At 39.4% G+C, this 27092-nt stretch overlaps 1 protein-coding gene across 3 annotated transcripts in view; it reads left to right on the plus strand.

Moving 5' to 3' along the window:
* The first annotated feature begins 8390 nt into the window (after nt 1-8390).
* The window catches only part of NTNG1 (netrin G1), a 403458-nt gene continuing 384756 nt past the window's right edge, over nt 8391-27092 (plus strand). Inside the window, exons 1-2 of one of the 3 annotated variants that reach the window (XM_088835529.1) lie at nt 8391-8504; nt 16606-17326. In XM_088835529.1, coding sequence (XP_088691655.1) covers nt 17081-17326 — 246 coding nt within the window. In that variant the 5' untranslated portion in view covers nt 8391-8504; nt 16606-17080. Of the gene's footprint in view, nt 8505-8532; nt 9598-16605; nt 17327-27092 lie in introns of those variants that run through there. The other 2 variants (XM_088835530.1, XM_055401751.2) reach the window with 2 other exon arrangements.

Below are 27092 nucleotides of genomic sequence, written 5' to 3' on the forward strand. Positions count from 1 at the left end.
CCATAGATGTCCATGAACCCCAATTTGAGAATTTACATTCATCTAACTCAACTTCCTTATTTTACAATTAGATAGTTAAGGCCCAGAGAAGTGAGATCACTTAGTAAAATCACCTAGCAGGAAAGTGTCTTAATGAGGTCTCAGTTGGCTCTTAGTCAGTACACTATCACTAGATTTTCTGAAAAAAAAAAAAAAAAATTATCTGAAGGATCCAAACATATAATGATTTTAAACTAAACCTGTATTTAAGTCAGTCTCAGATTTTCTGTTGCTGAAAGTCTGGGGATTCTGCTTCTCATTGCTTAAAAGAGCTATGAGCATTCAGCTCTCCTTGACTATCAATCAATTCTTAATATGAGGACAATTGCAACATCTTAACAGTAATATATATATATATATATATATATCATGATATATGCTAACTGACAGTCTAGCTCTCTCTTTATTGCAAACTCAGCCTTCAGACAAGTGGGGGCAGATATAGTTTCAGGGAAACAGCTGAGGAGAGAAGTAGTTTCCCAAGTCTCATTTTACATAGATATCAAGAAAACTAAGGTTTATAAATGCAGAAGGCAGCTGGGAGTGTGTGGGGAGAGCAGGTGAAAAACAAAACCAGATCATTATTTTTCCCTTATCACCAATACATCTCTTGACGTTTTGGCCATGAACAGTTAAAAAGCGTCACCATCTTCATGTCCCCATCTTCACCGAACAATTAAGAAAAAAAAAATCTGAGTTTTGCTTTGATTTAGAAAGTACTGGTTACTAGAAACATCAATTTGTTTCTATTCCTTTCTATTATGCATAATATTTTTAAATTTCTTGAATTTTTGAAACTCTTTCAGTCTTATTTTGTTCTCCACTTCTTTTTGACAAGTAGTTATTCTCCAGTGAAAATCTGAAGCACACTTATCAGACATTAAAGAATCTGCTTGCAATGTCAGAGAGCTGAATTTGATCCCTGGGTTGGGAAGATCCCCTTGAGAAGGGAATGTCTACCCACTCCAGTGTTGTTGCCTGGAAAAGTCCACGGACAGAGGAGCCTAGAGGGCTACAGTCCATGGGGTTGCAAATAGTCACACACGACTGAGCAACTAACACTTTCATTTTTTTCCCTCCACTTATATAGCAAAAATGTAAACCATGGTGGGATGATTGAAGACTGGTTCTTTATCTAATGCTTAACTGGTGTCTATAATTACTAATTACTCAATGCTTCATTATTCATGTGTGGCTTATCCCTGGTTAAATGTTTAACCTTGGGTTTCCTGGTCACCAGTCTGCTCTGCAACCACATTCTCGCGCTGTCTGTGCTTACTCAGGGAAATCCAACTAATTTTAAAACCACCTAAGCACAAAAGCTCATTAGGAAGGTATAGCTCCTGCTGAAATAAGGCTTATAATGCATTCAAAAGCAAATATGTAAGTTCTGCAAATTATTTGCTGTTTTCAATTAATTAACACAGATTACTTAGAACTGAATGGGCAGTATCTGATCCTATTAGGCTAAGACCTAAAGTTGCCATTTTTGTAGGTCAATAATGGTCAATTTTTAACACGTTCATATGTCTCAACCTAAATAGCATAGGATATGTTCTTTCTCTTGATTTTCTCTTGTATTGCTCTCAATTCTTGTTATAGATTTTCCGTGTCAAAAGCTCATAAGCATTCACTATGAAGGCCATCCATATGGAGCTGTGAGCTGCACTCATACCAAACTACTTGGAAGTGCCAAAACATGCCCGATTATATTAGGCCTCTGACTTTGTTCCCCCTGCTTCCTGATCAGAAGGCCTTTTGCTCCTTTGTCTGCTGGATGAATGCCTACTCATCTTTTGAGATGTAGGTCATGTACCCCTTCATTAACTTTTCCCAGGATTCACCAAGGAATATCAGACACTGTTTCCTTTGGGGTTTACCTGCTCCCTGTGAGTTTTAATCTCAGCTCCCATGGTAGTATTACACTGTTTGTTTATAAGTCCGTCTTCTCTAACAGACTATAAACTATAGGAAAGGACTAACTTATTCATCTTGTTATTTCTAATGTCGTTCCTAATATAGAGGAGGTGTTCAATTCTTGTTTAAGAATAAGGAAAAAGGAAGGGGGAGGGGAACAAGAAATAATTTCTATGACATCATAGGAATCTTATGATTGTGCTATTTTCTGTGGGGTTTCAAAGTTTGGAGAACTGACAATTGAGTTTCTTTCTCTCTTACTGAATTAAGAAGAGAATTCATAGTGCCTCTGATTTCATTCTTCTCTATTACACATTGAGGCAGGATTTAAGAGAATTAGTCATCTACCGTACGGGAGAGAGCATTCTTGCCAAAGGAGATGACAGCCCACTGGGACATAAAGGCTGCTTGGCACAAACCCATCTTCCTCACTGGAAACCAACCTAGCTTATCTCCATCGCCTCTGTTCAGCATAGATGCTAACCGATGGAAGCCATTGAGCCGATAAAAACAGCAGTCAAGGCAATCATTTCAGAACAGTAAATCCCAAACTAAACTCAAAAGCAGAAGTTAAGAAAAGCAGGGAGAAACATCTGGGTAGAATACAACTCAAACCAATGGTGCCCTGTAATCTTAGACTTCTCTTCTGTGTCTGCTATTTTTCTGTTCTTGAACAATGTTTCATCATGGATATTCTCATTGCAGTGGTTAATTCACCAGATTAACCACTTATTAACTCAGCCCTTATTTCATTCTACCTCACATTTACAGTACAGGAACCTCTTACGGAAACTCTTAAACTAGAGGCTGGGGTCAATTGTAGTCTTGGCCAACGGCCTGACAGAGACCTTGGAAAACCGGTACCATCATCTTAAATGTGTGCATCTTTGCCCCCATCCTGGATATAAAACAAGTACCCAGACTTGACCATTATTACTACATTTATCTTAAGCAACCTCTAGTATAATATTAAAGATGCACATTACAGCTAGTCTAACTCTCTTATCCCACATAATAGTAAAGCATGAGAGATAGTATGAGAGTTTTACATTTCCTCTAGCACCCAGCAGGTTTTGTGGCTTCCATTAACATTTATTAAATTTAAAGAAAGAACCACCAGAAAGATCTTTCATGGAAAGATCTTTAAATTAGGCAAGGGGTATTACTCAGTCTGGGCTTTCCCGGTGGCACTAGTGGTAAAGAACACACCTGTCAATACAAGAGACATAAGGTTTGGATCCCTGGGTAGGAAAGATCCCCTGGAAGAGGACATGGCAACCCACTTCAGTATTCTTGCCTGAAGAATCCCATGAACAGAGGAGCCCGTGGGCTGCAGTCCATGGGGTTGTGAAGAGTTGGACATGACTGAAGCGACTCAGCAGGCACTCACACAGTCTTCCTTCATATATTTTTCTTCTCAGTTTGGAAAGGCTGCTGCTTTTGTTCTTGGCGAATAATTGAAAACATGAAAATTACATTTGAGGAAACTGACACAGCTGTTAACTTTTCAGAGTGAATCTTTCCAGCCAACACACTAGATTAATTGTGGGATCTCCTTTTCTCAAGAAATAAGTTAATGATCTTAGACAAACTAAGCACACACACACACATACACACACACACACACATACACACACACAATACAAGTTCATGGAGGCTTACTGAGTTTGTTCAGATCATAACATTATTCAAACCAACTGCTCAGATGCCTCTTTATGTAGCCTTGGGGAAAAAGATAAACGGTTAAACATTGACTATGTGTTTTGAGTCTCAAAAAGAAAAAATAAATAGGTCAAAAAAGACCCAGGGTGTCATGATTTTAACATTTTACTGGTTGGATAAAAACACCTAGTGTCACGGTGCTCTAAAAGCATAAAAATTAACATGTGATTTCTATTGACTTCTTATGCATGAGATAGGTTAAATTAAGAAAACTATTCACAGGTCATAAAGTTGGAATAGAAAAGATACATGAAATGTTTATTTGACAAAAAAAACTCATCTTTTAGGTTAGCATGCTTTTGGAAAAAATACCAAAACCTACATTTTGTTAATTTTTTTCATTTTATTTTAATCAAAGAAGCTAATTTTTATTATTTGCAAACTGTTTTACACAGTGCCATATATTAGAAAGCACATGGATGCTGAAGGTCCTGTTCCTTGTATCAGTCCTTGACTGTCAATGGCTTGTACAATCTACTATTCTTCATGTTCCAGAATCAGCAACACAGTCAATGTAAGTATTTTCTTATATTAAAACCGTATGTCCTTTGGTCTGCTATCAGTCTTCAGAAGAACAAACTGAGGTTATTGATCTACCAGTGTTGGGTATGCTCGATATTTGGATAATTTGGGCTTGTAAGTTTAAAATGCAGGTCAGGAAGCAACTGTTAGAACTGGACATGGAACAACAGACTGGTTCCAAATAGGAAAAGGTGTACGTCAAGGTTGTATATGGTCACCTTGCTTATTTAACTTATATGCAGAGTACATCATGAGGAACGCTGGGCTGGAAGAAGCACAAGCTAGAATCAAGATTGCTGGGAGAAATATCAATAACCTCAGATATGCAGATGACACCACCCTTATGGCAGAAAGTGAAGAGGAACTCAAAAGCCTCTTGATGAAAGTGAAAGAGGAGAGTGAAAAGGTTGGCTTGAAGCTCAACATTCAGAAAACAAAGATCATGGCATCTGGTCCCATCACTTCATGGGAAATAGATGGAAAAACAGTGGAAACAGTGTCAGACTTTGTTTTTCTGGGGCTCCAAAATCACTGCAGATGCTGATTGCAGCCATGAAATTAAAAGACACTTACTCCTTGGAAGGAAAGTTATGACCAACCTTGATAGTATATTAAAAAGCAGAGACATTACTTTGCCAACCAAGGTCCGTCTAGTCAAGGCAATGGTTTTTCCCGTGGTCATGTATGGATGTGAGAGTTGGACTGTGAAGAAGGCTGACCGCCGAAGAATCGATGCTTTTGAACTGTGGTGCTGGAGAAGACTCTTGAGAGTCCCTTGGACTGCAAGGAGATCCAACCAGTCCATTCTAAAGGAGATCAATCCTGGATGTTCATTGGAGGGACTGATGCTAAAGCTGAAACTGCAATACTTTGGCCACCTCATGCGACGAGTTGACTCACTGGAAAAGACTCTGATGCTGGGAAAGGTTGGGGGCGGGAGGAGAAGGGGACGACAGAGAATGAGATGGCTGGATGGCATCACCGACTCTGTGGACATGAGTTTGAGTGTACTCCGGGAGTTGGTGATGGATAGGGAGGCCTGGCGTGCTGTGATTCATGGGGTCGCGGAGAGTCGGACACGACTGAGCGACTGAACTGAACTGAAGTTTAAAATTTCCAGAAAAGTGTACTTGATACGCCTATAACAGCAGGAAAATGCCAATATAGTCAGTGATGGAGCCCATACCAGATGCTTAGGACTTATGAGAGGTTTAAATGTCAAAATATTTAAGCAGTAAATAATCATCTTAGGTAAGGAACTTCAAAACCTGTCAAAACTACACTGCTAATGACTCTGTAATAAAGCATGTCCCTGAGCACAGAGTGGAGACAAGAAAGAGCTAAAGGTTTTATAACTACTAGGAAGGATGTTTCTACTGGGACACAAGCAGCAGTTAAGAAAGCATCTATCACATAGTACACAGTTGGCCAAACAGGACTCGCCCCTTATTTGGATATTTCAGACATCAAAATTTTAGTTTAAAAGAGTAGGAATTAATTCTTGTTACCAAGAAGACTATTACTGAGTTCTGGGAATGGAAAAAAATTATCTGCACCTGCAAGAAATATTTCTCTTGTACCTATTTTATGTCAAGTACTTTACAGTATTTATAGAAAGACACATATCTTTTTGGACCAGATACATTGCAAAATACTCTGGCCACCTGAGGTGAAGAGCCAACTCATTGGAAAAGACCCTGATGCTGGGAAAGATTGAGGGCAGAAGGAGAAGGGGTTAAGAGAGAATAAGATGGTTGGATGGCATCACCAACTCAATGGACATGAGTTTGAGCAAACTCTGGGAGACAGTGAAGGACGCGGAAGCCTGGCGTGCTGCAGTCCACGGGGTTACAAAGAGTTGGACGTGACTGAATGACTGAGCAACATTGCGATTGTGCTACCACTACCAGTTTGTCATGTGGATGCTGCAAGTATTTAAACGACACTGTCAAATCTCTAAAAAGAAGGTTTTTAAGCAGGTTTTAATAACCTAGAAAAATGAACAATAGAGACCTAACAGAATTACAAATAGATGAAAATCTAAGTTGAAGAAGAATGAGGAATTCATGGAAACCAGCCAGAGATCTGAAGTCAGAGAACTGAAAGATCAAATAATTCTCCTCCAAAGGGAGAGAAAGAAAAGTAGAGTTGAAAATTTAAGTAAAAAAAAAAATCATTCTTTCAAAGAAAGTTAAATACAAATATATTTAACGTATTTAAACATATATATGTATATATACGCATGCATACACACATACAAGTGGAAGAAGCAAAGGATGCTAGAGAAAAGATGCCGAGAAAATAGCTAGGTAAATTTCAGATTGCTCTTTATTTAATTATGTAAATAAATATGCAAAGGTATGTTCAGGAAAGCTGGTTTAAAATGTAAATTCACAGTATCTCATTTTAAGAAGGTATTTCAAATCCACCCAAAACTCTTTTTTTTTTTTTTTTTGAGAAAATGTCCTTCCCTCCAATCCCCAGTAGAGGAGGGATCATGATCTGGAGGAGAAAGGGTTTTAATACTGAAAAGTCTCCTTGGGGATTCAAATTTCCTGCTCAGAGTTTATTTGACTTGTTTAGTTGGTGATTTACTGAATCTGAGAAGATCAGAGCAGATGTTTGAGAGAAAATTCACCTCTGGAAGACTATTACTCTTGGAGTGGGAGAAGCTACTTACCTGGAGAGGGTCCCCTCTTCACATATTGGACTTATTTGGAAGTGATGTGGTCCTCCAAGTCAAAGAGACCCTAGAAATGTGGGAAGGTATAGTATAGGAAGAGGGGGAAGGAGGTTAGTTCTGAGTCTTTGACAGCTGAAAAGGGAAATTTCTCCAGGTTGGGAGCCAATATCACAAAGATCTTCGTATATCCTAGAAGAGAATCTCCTAATCTCTGGACAGATTTCTTTTTTTTCACTGGAGAAACACCTAAAATGATCACACAAAGCTGAGAATGTAAACTCAGAAGGCGTTTTCTTGGCTTGAGAGAAAAGGGCAGGAGGGAGATGTAAGGATGAGAGCTGTGTGTGTCTCAGTGCTCAGGCCAGAAGGCCACCGAGACTTGAGAGAGCTGCTGTGGGTGTTGTTTCTCTGGCTGTACTGGCTTCTCAGAAGGGACAAGGCTCTGGTAGCCCAAGAGGGAGGGTTAGGTGGTGAGTGGTATCTCCCTATAATCAGTATATTTAGACTCTGGAGAAGCTTGGGTAGAGAGTTGGCAAAGGGTCACTGTCTAAGAATGCCTTTGAGGAGTTTACCCCTGCAGATAATGCCTTTCTTCACCGTCGGTGCTTGAATGTGGAAGTGGGAAGGAGGGAAGCAAGGAGGTCACAGATTCCTGAACAGGAGGGAGTCAGCTGAGAGAGGATTCATCTCTCAGGATGGCCTCTCAGGCGTTAGAGGGTCTAGGGTGAGGGTGCTTGGAATTCCTGCCTCCTTTCTGGCTGCTCAGGGCCAAGAAGGATCCATTACAGACTCAGTTCAACTAGCTTCTCCCCCGTGCACGCTTCTGCCACACCACCCCTAGTCACCACTCTCTGCCCTCAGCTCCGGGCTTCCATTGTGAGGCGAGACACGAGTGACCAAGTGTTCACAACTGCCATTTCTTATCCTCTGCTTTGTCTTTAACAAACTTGAGTTTGACTCCTCCCCAGCCCACTGCTCTCTGAACTTGGCCCAAATCTGAAGCAAACACTACAATGCAGAACATGCTTTTTTGTCAGTTTATCCCCCAAATCGGTGTACCACAGAGACACATTTCTTATCGAACCAGCTGGTTTCACCATGGGTTTACTCCCTCTCATCTGACCAGCTTTCCCTACTGCTTATTCCCTTTACCATACAGAAGCCCGTTTCTGTTTGAGATGCTTACAGATTTGTGAGATCAGAGCTTCCCCCCGCCCCGCCCCCGTTGCAATAGTCTTTTTAATTAAAGTCTCTCCCTGTGTAAGTAAGTCTGGATCCCCACCCTCCCCCTTGACGTGAGTGTGTAGCTATGAATGAGATCCCGGGTAAGTCTGAGCCCCCACTGGCGAGGGAAAGAAGGCTTGGGGCGGGGGGGTTTGTCTTTCTCTTCAGGGAGTTGATGAGGCCAGAAAAGCACAGCTCTTCAACTTCCCGAAGAAGAATGAATTTCTAAATAAGGAAGTTCGAGGCTTGCGCTGCAGGGGCCGCTGGCTGGGCAAGGGAATAGTTGGTTGAAAAACACGACTGAGATCTCAGCTAGGAGTGAGGGGTGTGCTTAGGGAAGGTTTTCTAGAGAAGAGCCAGGAGTGAGGGATGGGACGGGCGCGGGCATGAGTGGAAGGTATGTGAAGAGAAACTGGAAACCGCGCTCGGGTGGACGAGCTAAGGGTGGGGGAGGTGAAGGGTGGTCGCTGAGCCTCAGTACTCCGAGGTCCTGGAGCGGCGGCAGCGGCGGTTAGAGCGAGCGGGACGGAGTTAGGACCGCTCGGAGCGCCCAGGTCTCGAGGTAGTATAAGGTTTGCAGTCCTTCCACTTGCTGGCAGTTGCAGAAGATCTGCTTTTAAGTGAAACGTACATGCCACCCCTCCAAGGGCTGCAGTTTCCCCCGGCTTGCTTCTTTCTTTCTTTTCTCCGGCCCTTGCGCTCACTCTTTAATTTGTACGCGCCCCTAAGTTTGCAGAGAGCTCGCTGCCGGCTCGGAGCAGGGTCCGGCGAGGCGCCGCGGGCGGGGGCGGGGAGCCGGGGAACCGCAATCCAGAAGCATCGCGGGCCATGTATATTTCATCAAATGGACTTTGGGTGCGTCGCGTCTCGCAGCCATCAACGCTATGTGCAGTGACATTTCTGACTTGAGTGGAGGAATGCGCGAAGGAAGCCCGGACGAAATTGGTACTAGAGGATCTTCTTGGCGCCAATGCTAATTGTCCTGATTTATGTCCCTTCTGAGTAAGCTCAACGTCTTCGTCTGAAATAAAATGAAAGCTGTGCTAAGCGGGGTAGAACCACCGGACCGCTGGTTCTGATCTCTGGGAAATCAGGAAGTCGTCCTGCAGCTTAAAAAAAAAAAAGGAGAAAAAAAAGAAAAAAAAAAAAAAACAACCCTCAGTAAAGTTTAAGGCGAGAAGTGGCAGAGGCAGTGGCGCGAGGAGGCGCGGAGGAGACCCGGCAAGCAGAGGACTGGGCTGGCAAGACCTCCCGAAGGCTGCGATCTCATTATTAATATCACTATATTTTTGGAGGGAGAGGCACCTTTCTCATCTTCCCTTCCTCTCCGCCCACCCCTATTCCCTCCCCCTCATCTACCTGTCAAAGTCACTGATCTTTTGCATTTCGGAAGAGGACGTCAACGGGAAGGAATTCCCCCTCTCGGCTAGGGCTCCGAGAGGGGGCGACGTGCAGGAGGCTGCCCCCCTCCTCCGGGGCCAGAGGCGAAGGTAATTAAGCGGCGGGGACTGGCGGGCGGGCGCGAGGTTCTGCGTCCGTGGGGTCCTCTCGTGCCACGGGCCAGGCGCAACCGGGACCTCCGGGTGCGGCGGCCGGGCCGCGGCGCTCGGGTCCACACCCCCAGCTCTCCCGCTTGGCCCGCGCCTCGGAGATGGCTCGGCGGTAGGAGCCGCCGCCCGCCCAGCGCCGCCCGGGGCTCCGCCGCTGCGGCCGACGCCCGAGGCGCACCAGGCTGGGCTCGGCCGCCGCCCCGCGCCGTCGGCTGGGCTCCGGCGCGGCGCCGAGCGAACGGGCCCCACGGTGAGTGCCGCCGGCTTCGCGCTCCTGCAGCGACCCGCGCGTCCTCCCTGTGCCCCTCTCCCCCTGGTTTCCTCCTTCCCTCCCCCTCCTCCCCCTCCCGCCGCCCCCACCCCTCCGCGCAGGCCACCGGCGGGAGGGAGGCTCCGGGTGGGCGAGGAACTTTGGGGAGCGCCTTGAGGAGGCAGCGCGCAGAACCTCTGAGCGCACACAGCCCGCACACTCTCACACCCACACACGTCTTCCCGGGGTGCGCCCCGGGCAGGTTGCGAGTCTGTGTGTGGGACTCAGTGCCTGGGCGCGGGGTCCGTGCTTCCATCGACGGACTCACAGACACACAGCTCGCTCCCCACTGTCTGTCTGTCGTGTGCGCGCTCTCTCTCTCTCTCTCTCTCTCTCTCTCTCTCACACACACACGCACACCTGACCACACATAAAGCATTGGAGGGTTCTTTTTTCTTTATTTTCTTTATTTGCCAGTTGTCCTTGCTAGGGGAAAAAAAAAACTTGCCCTCTTGACGGCCCTGTGGAGCTGGTGGCCACACTGAGCTTTTGAAGTTCCTTTCTTTTAATCTCCTTTATTGGTGCGAGATTAAAGCATTACTATCCCATGTTGTGCAGCTGGGGAGAAGGGAAAATTGACAGAGGGAAAGACTTGGTATAGGAATGTTGTTTGGAATATTTTCTCAGATTCTTTACTGGCATTGCATTAATCAGTTGATGGATTCGGCTAGGGACATTGAATTGCTCTCCTGTATGGATCTGTGGATGTCTATATATATTGCAAATAATACTGAGTATTATTGGGCCCAAAATAACCAATTAAGTGATTCATACACAGGAAAACTTAGATAAAAAAAGAAACTGCGCCCTCTGCTGTTTGTTTTAGTAACATCACCTTAGAGACTCCCCCCCCCGCCCCCGGCTTTTTCTTTTCTTTTTTCTTTTCCAGAAATCCACTTAGGAGGCTGTCATTTTACAGGGGAGGGGAGGAAAATTCCTAGTGGAGATTTTAAGCAACTTTGTTTCGAAAAGTTGGAGATGGCGTTTCCATCCTCACATCAGGTACAGATTTCCAGAGTGTAGAGGCTTTTGTTTTCCACCTCCTCCCCCATTCTTCCAGGGGATGGTAATGGAAACACTCGTTATCATAACAGTTTGTCAATCTTTGGAATGGAAAATTCTGAGTAAGATTCAGAATTCCACTAAACATATGGTGTATCTGGCAGTAGATTTGGTCTAGAAATAAGGCCCTATTTTATGACTGAAAATACTAAAAGTTTTATTTTACAAAATTGGGGGGAATAAATCTTGTAACAAAATCATTTATTCAGATATACTTAATGGTTCAGCTTGTTAGAAAAAAGTTTTCCAGAAATTCTCTTTTTCTCAGTAGGGGCAACATTTTTCTGATTTGTCTAGTCCTTGAGGTCATCTCTAACGTTTGGGGAATTAACAATCGCAGGTTTCATATAAGTATTTTGAACTGCCACTTTGAATGCCTTAAACTCCCCTCACCCCCTTTCTCTTTGACAAAGGAAAATTAGCTCAATAACTCTTCAAGAATCTTTTGGAAGATAAGTAACTTTCAGTTTTTCTTTAAGATGAAATTTGGTTCTTTGCATGTGGATTAGCATGCAAAGAAAAAAAATGCAAGTGTTTCATATGGAAGGTTGTTCTAGTTTACATACATAAGGGATATATTTCCTATTTTTTTCTGGGTGCCAAGAAATAAGATCTGTTTCACCACTGAAGACCAACTTAAGGGAATTCAGAATTCCATGTAGTTGGCTACTAATTTGACAATACTTCCTATTGTGAAAATTTAAAACGGTGATCCTAACATTTTGTAAGAAAACAGTTGATGTTGATTTTATATGCACATAAAGCTGTTTTTCCTAGTGATATTTTTGTTTTGTCAGCTTTCACTGGATATATGTGTTTCAGGTTAGCTTTTTAGAAGGAGGCAAATATATTTTTTCTGTTTCCTTTTGTATGTTTGTAAGTGGTGCATTTGCCTGTCTTTGCCTCTGTTATTATTCTGAAAAAAAAATCAGATCAAATACTAATTTGAAAAAATTAAAGCATTACACACTTAGTTGATAAATTTTCTAACTGTTGTAAAGATTTTGAGAGATTTAGAGTTACAAATACACCAAGTGAACTGGAAAGAAAATTTTGTACAACTCAGAAAATTAATTATATATTAACAGAAAAATGTGTGTGTATGAATTATATTATAGATCAGTAAGAGATTTAGTGTACTTTTAAAAACAATTTTATCTTCAGAATCTAGAGTTTTGTTTCAAAACTTTAGGTGGGTGTAGATTTTCTCAAATGTGTACTTGAAACCTTGGATTTCTGAACTTCCCTACAAGACAATGAAAGATTTGTTGTTCTACATTAATAAAACAGCATATTTATTCCAGACTTAAGTGATTATGAAATAATTTTATGTGTTATTCCATCCCCAAACATCCTGCAAAATATATGCTTTCTAATTTCCCTAATCATTATTCTCTTGGTGAAAGCAGAGATCTTTCAAATACTAAGGTGTGCTATTTGGTTTTATTAAGAATCTCTTGATAGGCAGTTGCTCATAATAACCAATCAAGTATGAGTAAAATATGCCAATGATGTTGCAGTACATGTAAAATTTCTTTATCTTGAAAGACAGTTAACAAAAGGATAGAAGCAAATGTCTCCCATTAAGATGACTAGAATATGCTTTCTTCACAACACATAAATAAATGCAGAGAGCATTTAATATATGTTAAATATCCCATTTAGTCAATCTCATTATGACAGTGTTGGAAGCTGCTAATTTTGATGTTATGGAATTTGGGTATGTCTTTATCTCCTTGTATTTTTCACTCAATGGAATATGATTATAGTCAATGTTCTTTTTGTTCCTTCCCATTCAGAAACATGCATATTTATAAAATTCTTAATGTCTATGAGGAATGAGTCAATAGCTGTCTATTTCTTGTGCCCCTGAAGAGCTGAGTATTTATGGAATAAATAGCCTACTATCACCACCCCCACCTCCTCGTGAGATTATATAATAGAATGGACTGAGAGCCAGTTAGAGTTAGTGAATTTACTGTCAGTGTTTTCCTCTTTGTTGATGAAATTGGCAGTTGTTTTTAGAGTATAATTGTCTATAGTTTTGGTCATTATTACTTCCATGTAATATTTAGGAGCCTTCTTTTCTAATGAAAGAAAAGACCTGTGACATGACATCTGCAAAGTTAACACAAGGTGGAAGGGAATTAGCTACAGAATCCTGGGAAAAGACGTGTTCCTTGTATGCAAAGCCATTTTATAGCTCATTTTAGTCCAGGTCAGTAACATCTATCAACTTGGGGGCAAAATGGCATAACTTTATATTTTCACATTGGCTTTGCAAATGTATACACCAGTCAGAGGCCTGTGGAGTACTCGTGGCATATTAATGGGTATTTCTACCAAAGAGGACTTCCTAATACTTTGGTGCACAGGTAAGGAGGATGGCACTATTTGATTACAGGGAGTTCCCAGGGTTCACAAAGTTAAGAACTAGAAATGGGACTGTGCAGAGCTCTTCTGAAGCTGCTTACATTTAGGTGAGCACTTGAGACAGATTCAAAGTCCACGTTACTTGGCAATTAGTTCAGTTATGGGCAAGAAGGGATTGGTTTGGTATATTAAATCCCCATATATGCCATTGACTGTCCTCATAATCGGTTTGTCTGGCTATGTGCTGTAGTGACCTAGCTTTGTAGATGCTATTGGTGATTTTAACCTGGTTGAAAGCACAGCTGGATGGGAACTGGTGCCATTAGGTAATCGAGGTTAAGGGGTAAATCATGTTCTATTTTAAAATTGTTTTATTTTCTTTGAAAACTCCTTAATTATACTTTAATAGAAAATTCCTGATTTTGACAGGGGGCTTCTTTTCCATTGTGTGGCATGGAAGTTCATAGATTTATTAGTTTCTTAACTGATTTTAAAGTAAGAGGATTTTCTTTGAAGTGTATGGCAATGAAAAGTAGATCCTAATATGAAGGATACGTACTAAGTGATGCTACAAACATAAAAGTTGGAATGAAATCAAATAATTATGTTAAAGAACAGCTTAGTGACCCTCTGCTCCTGATCTGTAATATGCTGTGGTCAATATCTTTTCCTGTGTCAATGGGACCTCATTAAGTGTAAATTCTGCAGACTAACTGAGCCATGCCATATTAGTGCTTGCCAAAGCTTGACATTTTTAATACATTAATAATATGTCTGTAATGTAATGGAAAACTATTAATCACAACTGGTTATGTGCCAGAAATTTAAGCTATAATTGGCTGCTTCTTGTCAAGAATGTCTGTCGCACAGTCCTGCAACTGCCTAATATTCAAATGTCTTGCACTCCTCTGCATTTTTCTTTGTCAGTTTTCTAAATTCGATCAATGGTGTAGTCCATAATTCTGTGTAATGACCATCATTATAATTCTGGTGTACTTTAATGAGAATTCGTTGCACTGGGATTGCTCTTGTGTCAGGAAATAGTACCAGGTTCCCATACATTTCCTTAGTGACCAAATTTTTAGCATAAATTTATATGGTCATCCTGCATTTTGTGATTCAACTGAGGCAAAAAAATAGATGAAGACATTAGTGAAGAATGAGCAGATTGGGGGAATAATATTATTGATTAAAATGTTATTATTCTCAGAGAATTCAAATATATACTTAAGGTCATATTTTAAAAATAATATTAAAAATTAGCTTGCTGTGCTCACTCATTTTAAACTCAAAGCAGTTCATCTCAGGTCTTCAAGAGTATATGGTGCTGATTAACATGTTGCTATGTATTTGAAACTAAGAATTTAAGGTAATAATTTCTGGTGTAGTAGATTTTACACTGCTTCAGTTATAATGTCTACTTTTCCCTCCATTCCATTTCCCCCTCCATGAAAGTGTTTGTTCTTATTATAATAAAGTAGTAAACGCAGTTGAAAAATGCATCTAGAAAATGCAAATTTGTATTATTTTAATACCTTTTCAGATTATTAATTGTCAGAATGTCAGCTGCTTCTGAAAGTATCAACTTAAAGTTACTAATGAATCTGAAAAAAGCAGAAGGCTGTAGTAGCCACAACATTTACTTCTCTGTGATTTTTTTCTTTTTGGTTTAAGATTTCAAAATGTACTGAGCACAACATAGTCTTTATATTACAAGAAAGAGGCAGATTCAAATCTGTAGTTTATACATGTTTAGACAAACTGCTAATTATTGCTTCATAGGAACTCAAATATTCAACACTTTTCCTAATAGAAAATATCACAAATTGCAGCAGTATGATAACATTTTATGAATTGAATATAATGAAAATTGCACTTGCATCCATAAAGCAATTATTATAAATTACTTTGCTATGGAAACACAATTCAACCATCTGTTGGCATTTCATAGTCTTTGTGGCTTAGTTCATTTTAAGATGGTATATTATTTAAATATAGTAGATTCCTTCTATAAGATTGTGTGAGGACAGTGAACTTCCATATTTAAACTGCTTAGTGTGAATTGAAGGGTCTCTATGGTATTTCATGAAATTGTAGGCTTTTTTGTCCTTTTACATTAAAAAATACTTAATTATCAGGACTGTGATGATATAAATCAGCTAATTAAGCAAATGCACTCTTCTTACACCTGGATTCCAAATATTATTGTTTGTTTAGATTTAGACAGTGATCTCTAAAGAGAAAAGTTGCCAGTTAAAGTCACCAATGACTTGTACTCAGTATGTAGGCTGTATTATCAGTTAGCCAAAAGTACTTTTAAACAGTAATTTTTATTTTCTCTTAGAATTAGTGCCATATTATTCTGCTTCATGGCCTGTTAACTCACCCTCAGCTATTTTTATATGTGCATTTTAAATTGTGCGTTTTACTACAGAGCTTTTAGTTTTAAAGCAGCGTATTATATTTGCCTTTGGGACAAATTCCCTTCTTCTGTTACAGAGAGTAACTGCAAATGCAGATGTAATGGCTATAAAAAGATGTAAGAAAATAGAAAATTCTTATGAAAGGAAAATTTGCTCCTTTGGTTTTATTTTTGAGTATTTTTTTCAGAGAACCAAGTTATCTTTATCACTAAATGCAACTAAACAAAAGATGCTAAATTCTTCTAATATAATGAGCAAATCCAAAGGGACAGCCTTGTGCCAACAATGCTGGTTTTTCACTCCAGTTAACAAAAGCTAAGAAATGTACAAGGAATTTGTAGATTTTTAGGGTCTCTTTGCCAAAAGACAAAAGGCATAGAACTAGTTGTCACTTCTTTGCCATTGTTATAAAAGCACTCATTTCCCCCATTGTTCCCCTGGAAGATTTTCCAGCACTGCAGTATATGAATGTTTAAATCTAGCTGCTTGCTTTCAGTTTTGTCAAGATGGGAATATAATTTTTGAAGTGAAAACCTGTAAGTCACCTGGAACACAAACATCTGTCTTTGTTATGGAAGAGTTAAATCCTTCATATCAAAATTCTTCCTAATGTGAATGATTTCTGTGATTTGCTCATTCTAGCAAAGCAGCTGAGTAAAGGTTATCCATATTACACCAATTTGCTTCATATTGCATCTAACCTCCCAAATGTCAACATATCATATATTTTGTAATGCATTGATTGTGGGACAATAACTCTTATTCTTATTGTTTTTAAAGGGAGTTGGTGCCAGAAGAAAAGAATGATTGATGGGAAGCAGACAACGAGCGATAGACACTCGTCCTTTTGCTTTAGCTACTGATACCTCAGTGCGCCTGAGCATCCCTTGGGAACTGTGAGCATCGAGCACCCAGGGTTATTGGATGTACAGTAGGAGAGCCATCATTTTGATAAATCATTATCTGCTACTGGATATCTTTTATGAAAAACAAATTAGACCCAAGGCTAATAGATACATTCTAGGACAATGAAAAAGCTGCAAGTTGTTGCTAATGCCTAGTGCACAAGTATGCTAGGCTTCCACCAAAGTCCTCAATATACCTGAACATGTGCAATATATGAACCCTTCACTTTTAGTTTTGGAATCTACATTGAAGTCTCATCTTCTTTTTCTTTTTTTAATATACAAACCTACCTACGTATAGACATAGATAAGCTGCTTTAGTTACCACGAAGATTGGCAAGAATTTAGAGATGTATTTGTCAAGATTCCTGTCAATTCATGCCCTTTGGGTTACAGTGTCCTCAGTGATGCAGCCCTACCCTTTAGTGTGGGGACATTATGATGTGTGTAAGACTCAGATTTATACAGAAGAAGGGAAAGTTTGGGATTACATGGCCTGTCAGCCGGAATCCACAGACATGACAAAATATCTGAAAGTGAAACTGGATCCTCCAGACATTACCTGTGGAGACCCTCCTGAGACATTCTGTGCAATGGTGAGACAACCTTTTTGAATTGCATATTTCATGTTAAATGCGGGCATGTTGTATGTGCATTCAAATGCGGTGAGTGTGAAGACTCAACTCAGGCAATGAGCTGAATCTGCAGGTGGCAGATTTGTGCTAACAGGCTAGTTGCATTCTCAGTGGAGGCCTGCACCACCTGGAATTCCAGTTTGCGCAGTGTGATTGACACACTTCCTGCAAACCAAAGGTTTCACTGAGACAAATGCACTGAATATAAATTATAAAGCAAAAAGTCCAATTGAAGTTTAAATTTCAGATTGGAGATTGGGAATATGATTAGACCACATGTGATAGCTTAAAGATAAAATCCATTGGTAAGCCAACTTTAAAAACATAAAGATTTCTTTACATGTATCTTTAAATGAAGGCTATTCCTGTGTTCTACAGTTCAAGGCTTGAGTAGATGTCATGGTTTTCCTCATCGGGAAACTACTGTGGTTTGTTTGGAAATTCTTGGTTAGGAGACAGGAGCCAAAGGCTCAGAAGCTTTTCCGGAAGAGTCTTGTCAACTTATTCAGCCTCTTGTTTGTAAGGGTTATGGATTTCCAGAGAAAAGGCTGGAATATTGAAAATGTTTCCTAAAAAAGTAATGACATGGAGCATGCAAATTCAAATACTCTCCTTTTGATAAGCAAAGTTAGATAATTCATTGTTTTCATGGTATAGAAAAGGCTTTTTCTGGGTGGTAAGGTAAATGCTATGTGACACGTTGAATTTTTTACTAGAGACATTGCTGAAAATATACCCATAAGGTATAAGTAAAGACTTCATTAAAGTGGTGTAAATCATTGTGCTAAAGAATTCAAACAGTGTGTTCATTTGGTGTATGTTGTTTTATTATTATTATACGTAGGGTTTATTTGATACATGACCTGGGATCTCATTTTTCTCTATATAACAGATGTAATGGTATGGCAGATTTTAATAGTATCCTTACCTGACTTTATTATCTTGAACCTGGCCTGGCATTTTCAGGATAGTGAAACTATTAATCAAAGTAACATCTGTTCACAGTCCCTAGTGAGTTAAATTAGCATAAGATCATCTTAGACCTAGCACTGCAGAAAAGGTTTTGTAACAGGAAACAATTTTGAGCACTAAAGAGTCTTTTCGCCTAAAAGCTAAGGACTTGCCATTTTTCAGAAGTGCCTTTGGGGACTGGTTTGAATTATAGTCTAAACCTGATTTTGTGGAGAGTGAGAAAAAGAGCTTGGCTATTAGGTGTCACTATGACTAAAGTGCTCGGAAAGACTAAATATTTCAAAGAGAGGACCGTCTCTGGGAAGCAGGTATGTGCTTTGCAAAAAAGTTGCTTTTTAGAAACCAGAGACTCGCAGAAGAGTTTATTCAAACACATTAGGAAAACTGTAATAAATCTGTAAAAGAGAGCAGAGGCTTTTGTTGGCTTTATATAAGGTTTCTAATAATCTCTCATAAAAGGTCAAATTTAAGATCTTATTGCAAATCTAGGGGTGAAATGGCTGTTCGGGTGACAGGTGGTGCAATCTTCCAGTCCTTAGCAGAGGATAGTTCTGGGCCAAGTCTTAATATTATTAAGACACTCTATGTATCAGCTTGCATGCAATGCTAGCAATATGCCTCTTCTGGAATTGTTTAATAATTTAAAGATCTAAGTAAAATAGCAGAGATCCTTTTTCAGAGTGCTGTTTGTACTTGCACAGGCTCTGTATGATGTGCTCAACATGTGATTTGAACGTGCAGCTTCCCTGATGTCAGCCTCTGGCAAGAGAATGCTTGCTCAGCACTGCTCCTGTCCATCATGTTGAAGGGTTTACCTGGTGTCTTCAACATACCTCTCTCTCCCATGTTGAGTGGGAAAGGGCACATTATAGAACTTCTCATGCCTGCTTTTTACAGTTACATGGTCTAAGGTTCTTAAGCCAGTTTCTAGCAGTTCAGTGGCTAAGTGATGTTAGAGACCAAAAGAGAAAGAATGAAAATGATATTCCTCAGCTTTCTCAAGTGCAGTAATATATGTACTTTACCTGTTTATATGAAACTCCATAGGACAGTGTTTTAAAATAATGCATGTTACTATGATGCAAATATTCAGAAGCCTTGGTGGGTTTAAGCTTGTCATTAAACAGAATTGTTTTTCAAGAGAAGTGTGAGATTGTGAGATGTTACCTATAATGCATAATTTGGGCTCCTTAATATACATTTGATTGGCATAACACATTAATAATCTACCCTTTAAATACAAAGTTTGGGACTGCTTGTATGCATATTATATACCAAGTCAAAGATAGTGACCTAATATAGCAACACATCCTCTCTCCAGTTTTGTATTTTCCATAAAATTCTTTAGTATAAGGGTTCCTGACACAAGGCTGTAAAGCTGTTTCAGGATGCTGTCATATCAGGCCTGTTTGGGTGCTCCTTAGCCCGAGGTCTAATGGGAATCCATAAAGTCATTTGTGTTATGACTTCCACGTTCTCCCCTCCTTGACACATGCATCCATACCTGCTCCCTCAGAGTCGTTATGGCCTATTACATCAGGGAAGCTGCCATATAAGCACAATCACTGCTTAGCCCTGATATGTAAATGTTTGCTGCAGAATGGTTTCAGTAATCACTTACTCAGCTAGTGACACCCTTATTAGCTGTGACTAGCAATTCTGAGCACCAAGGGGACATTTGGTCAGAGAAATACCCTATAATTCCCGTAGCCAATTTATCTTATATAAAGTTGGATTTCATTGGCAGTGCACTGAGAGTCTGTACTGCTGCCTTTTGCATCACCTCCATCATTATATGCCAGTGACCATCCGTGAATGCTGCATTTACTTTAGAGTGAGATTTTAGGGAAAATGGACCACATGATTCCATTTAGATCTCTGCTTATTAACCTAGGTAACCTGCATAATACCTCTTTAATGTCCCAGTAATTTTAAGTTTTTGTATAGTAATAGTACCAGCATTTTAAATATTAGTTTTTTGGGAGATTTTGCTATTTCTGTTTTATGATAGTAGAATAGGGGAATAGAAATAGATATACACATATATATGTATATGCATGAATTTTGTATATTGAGGCCATACATTTTAATTTAGTCTGATATATTCCTTGTAAGTTGTTGATGACTAAAAAAAAAATTTTTTTTTAATAAAATTCTTTTTTAGATATTAAAAAAAAATTGTTTTTGTTAAGGGGGAAGAATATGAAGGGTAGAAGAGAGTTAAGCATTAAAAAAATTTTTTTTAGGCTGCGATAACATTAGTATAGATTGTGTCCTTCCTTCAGCTGCATGAAAGCTTTAGGTAGCACAGCTTTGTCAGAAAATACAGATCATTGAGTGACTACAATTTGTTTCAGTTTGCATAAAGAGCAAATATGATGATCTGAACCTAGGTGCAAAGCTGAAGTGACAACACAAAGCTATGACTTCTCCTTTGCGTTTAGACAAACTTAGTTGTCATATCTTCATGCAACACCCCAGTAGCTTAAAAATGGCAAAATTATCTGCAATTATCTCCAGCCTGTGGCTAATTTTCTGGATAAGTTAAACAGAAGCTTTCAGAAGAAGCCTACAGATGGAAGAAGTCATAGGCGTTTGTACAATTTATGACACAGAAGTGCTGATGACGGTAGAAATGTGAGCCCTTGAGTGCAGCTATGGATTTCAGAGCCAATCAAAACTAAATTAGGAAACAAAGATTATTAAAATGTCTTCTGTGCATGTAATTTTGGCATAATATTATGAGGTGGACATTAAATGCTTCCCTTGGAGACCTTCGGCATCATTAATGCAGCACGCCTTTAATTACATGTAGACTCATATTACTAAAAAATGGAGAAAATAAAGTACTCTGAGGTGTAGTTAGCAATACCCTCATTATGTTTACCGAAATAATGAAAAGAAACGGTATAATTTTTCTAAATAAAATGTCAGAATTTGAAATGAAAATGGATTTTCTTTAGGAAATTTACTAATGTGTGCCTGCGCTCTTGATAGGCATTTATTCAGGCACCAAAGCAGGTCATTAATGATCATTCCATATTGCACTGTTTCCAAATGGAATGCTATTAAGAAAAAAAATTTTAATTACTATAAGCATTGTGGATAGAGCATATTTCATTATGTTCAAATGGAATTTAAAAAGTAGTACAAAAGCCTTCCTGTTTTATTATTTTAAAGGAACCCAACAGGATGAGTGAGTGGTGATGGATGCATAGTCTCAGAGCTATCCATAACTAACATTTCTGATTTGACATCAGCTCAGGTTGCCATCTGGTGGCTATCAGGTGGCCTTTGAGAAATTAATTTGATAAATTTAGTTATGTTTTTAATGACAAGGCATTAATACCAATTTTCCAAAAACTGAAAATGACATTGACTTATATAATAATCAAATAATCTTAAAAATTCACTCTGTTCACATGAAACATAATTTAATAAATGAATGAAGTTTTAATAACAGTGACATCTTTCATTTGAATTGATTTATTCCTGAATTATACCAGAATGAAATTTTAAAAAATCTTCAGTTCCTTCATTATTAACACTTCATTGTTTAGTTCATTATTTAGACTTATTTCTAAGAAAAACTTAATTTATGTGTGCAGTGAATTAAGTTCCACGGAGACTGGTCTTCTGATATAGCACTATATCAAGTATTCCCTTGTTAAGGAGCCAGCAGTAGCTCCCTGTTACCTGTGTATCAAGTCTAAAGTACTCTATGTGGTTTTTAAATCTGAGTGTTTATAACCTTCTTTCCAATTACTTTCCATCAGGACCCAATGGCATTTCTAAGCGATTTAGGACTGACAATCTTATTGGAAGGCTCACTGAATTTGGGTTGAGGCTGCACTGGCATAGCATGCATGGTTTATGTGGGAGGCCTTGAGAGGGAGCTGATAAAGATTATGTGGGGCTGCTGCTGCTGCTGCTAAGTCGCTTCAGTCGTGTCCGACTCTGTGCAACCCCATAGACGGCAGCCCACCAGGCTCCCCCATCCCTGGGATTCTCCAGGCAAGAACACTGGAGTGGGCTGCCATTTCCTTCTCCTACGTGGGGCTAGCTAAACTTAAAACCTGCCTCATGTCATTTATCGTTCCCAGCCAGTGTTCTCTGTGTGCTCAAGTGCCCTTGCCTCTGTTGGACTAACGCACAAATGAAACTCCAGACTACTGTATGTGGAATGAAGTGAACAGAGCATATAGCACTTGCAAAACCTGGTGGTGGTGCTGGTGGTGAGAATCAAAATCAAATAACGTATGGTCCCTCCCTCGAGAGGAAGCAAAAAAAAAAAAGAATCCTAAGCAAAATTAAAGCCACTCCAGTGCTCTTGCCTAGAAAATCCCATGGATGGAGGAGCCTAGTAGGCTGCAGTCCGTGGGGTCGCTAAGGGTCGGACACGACTGAGCGACTTCACTTTCCCTTTTCACTTTCACACACTGGAGAAGGAAATGGCAACACACTCCAGTGTTCTTGCCCGGAGAATCCCAGGGACGGGGGAGCCTGGTGGGCTTCCGTCTATGGGGTCACACAGAGTCGGACACGACTGAAGTGACTTAGCAGCAGCAGCAGCAAGCAAAATTAATATATAGGGGTATGTAGCCAGAATCTGGGGACAGAGGCATGGAAGTAAGACCAGCACTCACAGTTTAAATGTGAATTATTTTGCTGCATATTAAAGGGCCACTTGGAAAATACTTCTGGTAGCCAAGTTCCTGATATTAAACTGTGTCTGAAGAAGATAGGAAAAAAGGCTGGGTGCAGCAGATGCTGCTGCTGCTGCTAAGTCGCTTCAGTCGTGTCCGACTCTGTGTGACCCTATAGACAGCAGCCCACCAGGCTCCCCCGTCCCTGGGATTCTCCAGGCAAGAACACTGGAGTGGGTTGAAGCAGATGAAGGCACAGCAGTTAAATCACAGCCTAGTGGCCTGGTTAATGGTAGATTGACACCTTATATGTGGCAGAATGGAAGAGGAGCAAAACTTCATAGGACTAATAAGTTAGACGTGTGTGTGCGTGTGTGTGTGTGTGTGTGTATTTCATTTATCTGGCGCTCCAGTTGTACACAGAGATGAAGAGGGGCATTTAACTGAATGCACACATGCAAGATTTTAAAGGTGAAACAGGAGACTTCAGCATAATTACTGCCTTATAGTAGACAACTTTGAATTACCTCCTTCAGTTCCCCCAAGATTTCTGCTCTAGAGAAATACCACTTTAAAAGTGTTGAACTAGTTTCCTTAAAAACCCCCATAGTCTTTCTGGATTGTTTTGAGGTCTCTCAGGCATATTCTGTCAACTTTTGGTGGTGGGGCTTGTTCTACTTAGCTCTGGAACTGTGCCTGGGTCTTAGGCTGGCATCTTGATCCTCTGACGTTAGTGACTAGTGTCATCACACAAGAAGTCCCTCATCTCATATGTTTTTCTACCAGGACAAGCAGAAGACATTCTTTTTGCTTGGAATAGTCTCCTCTTATCCCTATTCCACCCATCCTTCAAGGTCTGTATCAAGTTGGTTTTTCTGTATACTTACTGCCAATTTGATAATTCAGTTGGTAAAGAATCTGCCTGCAATGAGGGAGACCTAGGTTTGATCCCTGGGTTGGGACGATCCCCTGGAGAAGGGAAAGGCTACCCACATCAGGATTCTGGCCTGGAGAATTCCATGGACTGTATAGTCCATGGGGTCCCAAAGAGTTGGACATGACTGAGTAACTTTCACTTTCAATATCAGCTCAAGTCATTCGCTTGACCTTTTAATTATGTAATTAAAATATATGTCCATCTATCTACTCTACTGTTCTGTAACATTTAGCAATTCCTTCATCTTATTGATTTATATACCCACATACACATATGTTTCCTGCATTTACTGTGCCTTGACTCTTGATCTGGACTACTGCTGTCCTTTAAGTGAGCTAATACATGAGACAGTCCCCCATACTCTCTTGATGAAGAGTAGGAGCTCAATAGAGACTGTATATTGCATTGCATTTACCATATATCTAGGTAACAAATACATAATAACGTGTTTTTAACTAATCAATCAAATGATTGAATATAGTATTTGATTTTCTGGAATGTTTTCTGTTTTGTGAGGATTTTTATCATGAATCTTTTTTTCCTCAGTAAATTAAGAGACAAAAAATTTAGCTACTGCATTTGGGCAGCTTATAATGATCTCAAAAGAGAGATGAGAGAGAAAAATCTACTTTGAGTTTCAACACTGAAAGCATGTATGAAGAATTTTTTCCATTTATATTGAAAATATTAAAAAAATAATTCTCCAAATAAAAAACTTGGAAAACATGAAAAACCTCAAACTCAACATTGAAATCGTTTTGTCATTTTTCTTATGTCTTCCTCCCTAAATATAATATACATTTTGTTTTACAAAGTTGGAATCATGGAATCATGTCACATATAATTTTTCATCTTTTTAAATTTGCTAATATAGCTTTATTATTTACTTATATCATTTATATATTATTAGAGAATATAATTTTATATTTATAAATATCCTATTATAAATATATTTAATCATCCTCATACCTTAATGACTTTTTTATAAATATATAATATTTAATCATCCTCATACCTTGATGACTTATGTTATTTTCATTTCTTTTTTTTTTTGGTTATAATGCTTTGATGAACATATATCAGTATAGTTTTCTTTATTAAACCTACTCTTCTTCTCCCATATTAAATGCACATGTTTTTTGATGGTGAGTTCATTGTTTTGTATTTAGTTGAGGCTAAAGGGTTGGGCTATATTCTTTTGTTCTCAAGAGTGGAATCCTACTGAATGGAAAGGACAGAGCATCTCTAGTGAATCTTGGGGATTCTGATTCTTTGTGACCCCATGGACTGTAGCCTGCCAGGCTCCTCTGTCCATGGACTTCTCCAGGCAAGAAGACTTGAGTGGGTTGCCATTCTCTTCTCCACAGGATCTTCCTGACTGAGGGATTGAACCTACTTCTCCTGCATTGCAGGCAAATTCTTTAACGTCTGAGCCACCAGGGGAAAGAGGTGTTGGACTTAAGACGTGCGACTCAGGCAGGCCCCTCTCTCTGGGCCTTGCTCTGTTTTCTCTGGACATGAGAGAGGGCTTCTCGAGGTATAAAGAAGATAGTTTCTGCCACATGGGAGAGAGCAAAAGTCAGGAGACCTGTTTGGGAACAATAAGCTGAAGATGAGCAAGTTACACCTTGTAAACTCTACTTGTAGCTTTAAAACTTGGCTTTAAATTGATCCACAGTGAGAAGTGCATTTTATATTGCAATGCAGTAAACATTGGAGAAGGAAATGGCAACCTATTCCAGTGCTCTTGCCTGGAGAATCCCAGGGACGGGGGAGCCTGGTGGGCTGCCGTCTATGGGGTCACAGAGTTGGACACGACTGAAGTGACTTAGCAACAGCAGCAGCAGTAAACATTATCCTCATACACACAACCAAAACAAAAACTTTGGGAAATGATCCTTACCCTCTGATATTTTATCTTCCTTTATATTCTTTTTTCTTCTTTAACAATAATTGAAAATTACATATTGATGGTTACCTGCAAATTACAAGTAGTATTGTTTTTGAACCTTACATAAATGGAAAAATTGGATACACATTATTGTATAACTTCCTTTTTTAAAACTTAACATTATATTTCTGAGATATACTGTGTATAGTATTCTACCATATGAATATGTGGATATTTCTTTAATCAGTCTTCTATTTGTAGACATTTAGATTGTTTAGTTTTTATATTTTAAGGCTATTAACTGGTGTCAGTTTTAACTTCTGTCAGTTTTCCAGGAAGATACTTAATTTTTATTTCCTCTAGCATTTTATGAAATGTCCTAGTCACTAGACCCTCATCAGTACTGGGCCTCTAGTCTTAAATTTTCTTCTAATGTAGAGTCTTAGCAGATAAATTATGTAGTTTACCAAACAGGATACTGATGAAATTATCCATATTATGGGCACCTTTTCTGCTGTGATAACAGTTTAAAAAATTTGGCACTGATATACAAACATATTGGTAGGTGAAAATGACATTTTATTTTTTAAAATGCATTTGCCTATTGAACAGATTGATTTCTTTAATATGTTTCTTGGCCATTTAAATTTTATTGTTCCTGATTATAGTAGTTTTACTGCTTTGTACTTTTTGCCCCTTTTCTAACTTTTCTATTGAAGTCAACAATTAAAAGATATATATTTGGGCCTTTTAAACAAATACAACCCATTTATCAATTGATCGAGTTCAAAAGTGAATATCCTTTCTTCCAGAAAAGTAGGTCTTGTTTCAGAGACTATTCCATACCCTTTATTTGTGGAAATTTTGTGTAATCTTGCCCTGGGTTTTGATATCAGGGGGCTGTCATCTCACCGCGAGGAAATATTCATCTTAGTGCCCTCTTGAGTCTTTTGTTTCTAATGTTAAAACTTTGAGAAGTTGTCATTCACTGACAGTAAAGTGTTCCTGTTCACTTAGAATCAGCTTTTGGATACAGTTGCATAGTTAAACAATTCCTTGTATAAAGATGGCTGGTGTGAAATCTGCTTTGGTTTTAGTTCCCCAGACCAATGGGCAGACTAACTTTTTTTTCTTTTTTCTTTTCTCAGACTAGCTTTTCATGTACCATTTTTAGATTTCAGAATTTCTTTCCTTACAAAAGGGGAAAAGGATGAAAGTTGTTTCACACACATCATAATGGAAGAGAACTTATACTGAGATTGGCAGGTTGCAAGTTTCTTC

This window comes from Moschus berezovskii, chromosome 4 (genome assembly GCF_049115385.1).
Source record: "Moschus berezovskii isolate FMDL1 chromosome 4, NW_MosBer_1.0, whole genome shotgun sequence".
NCBI classification, from domain to species: Eukaryota; Metazoa; Chordata; class Mammalia; order Artiodactyla; family Moschidae; genus Moschus; species Moschus berezovskii.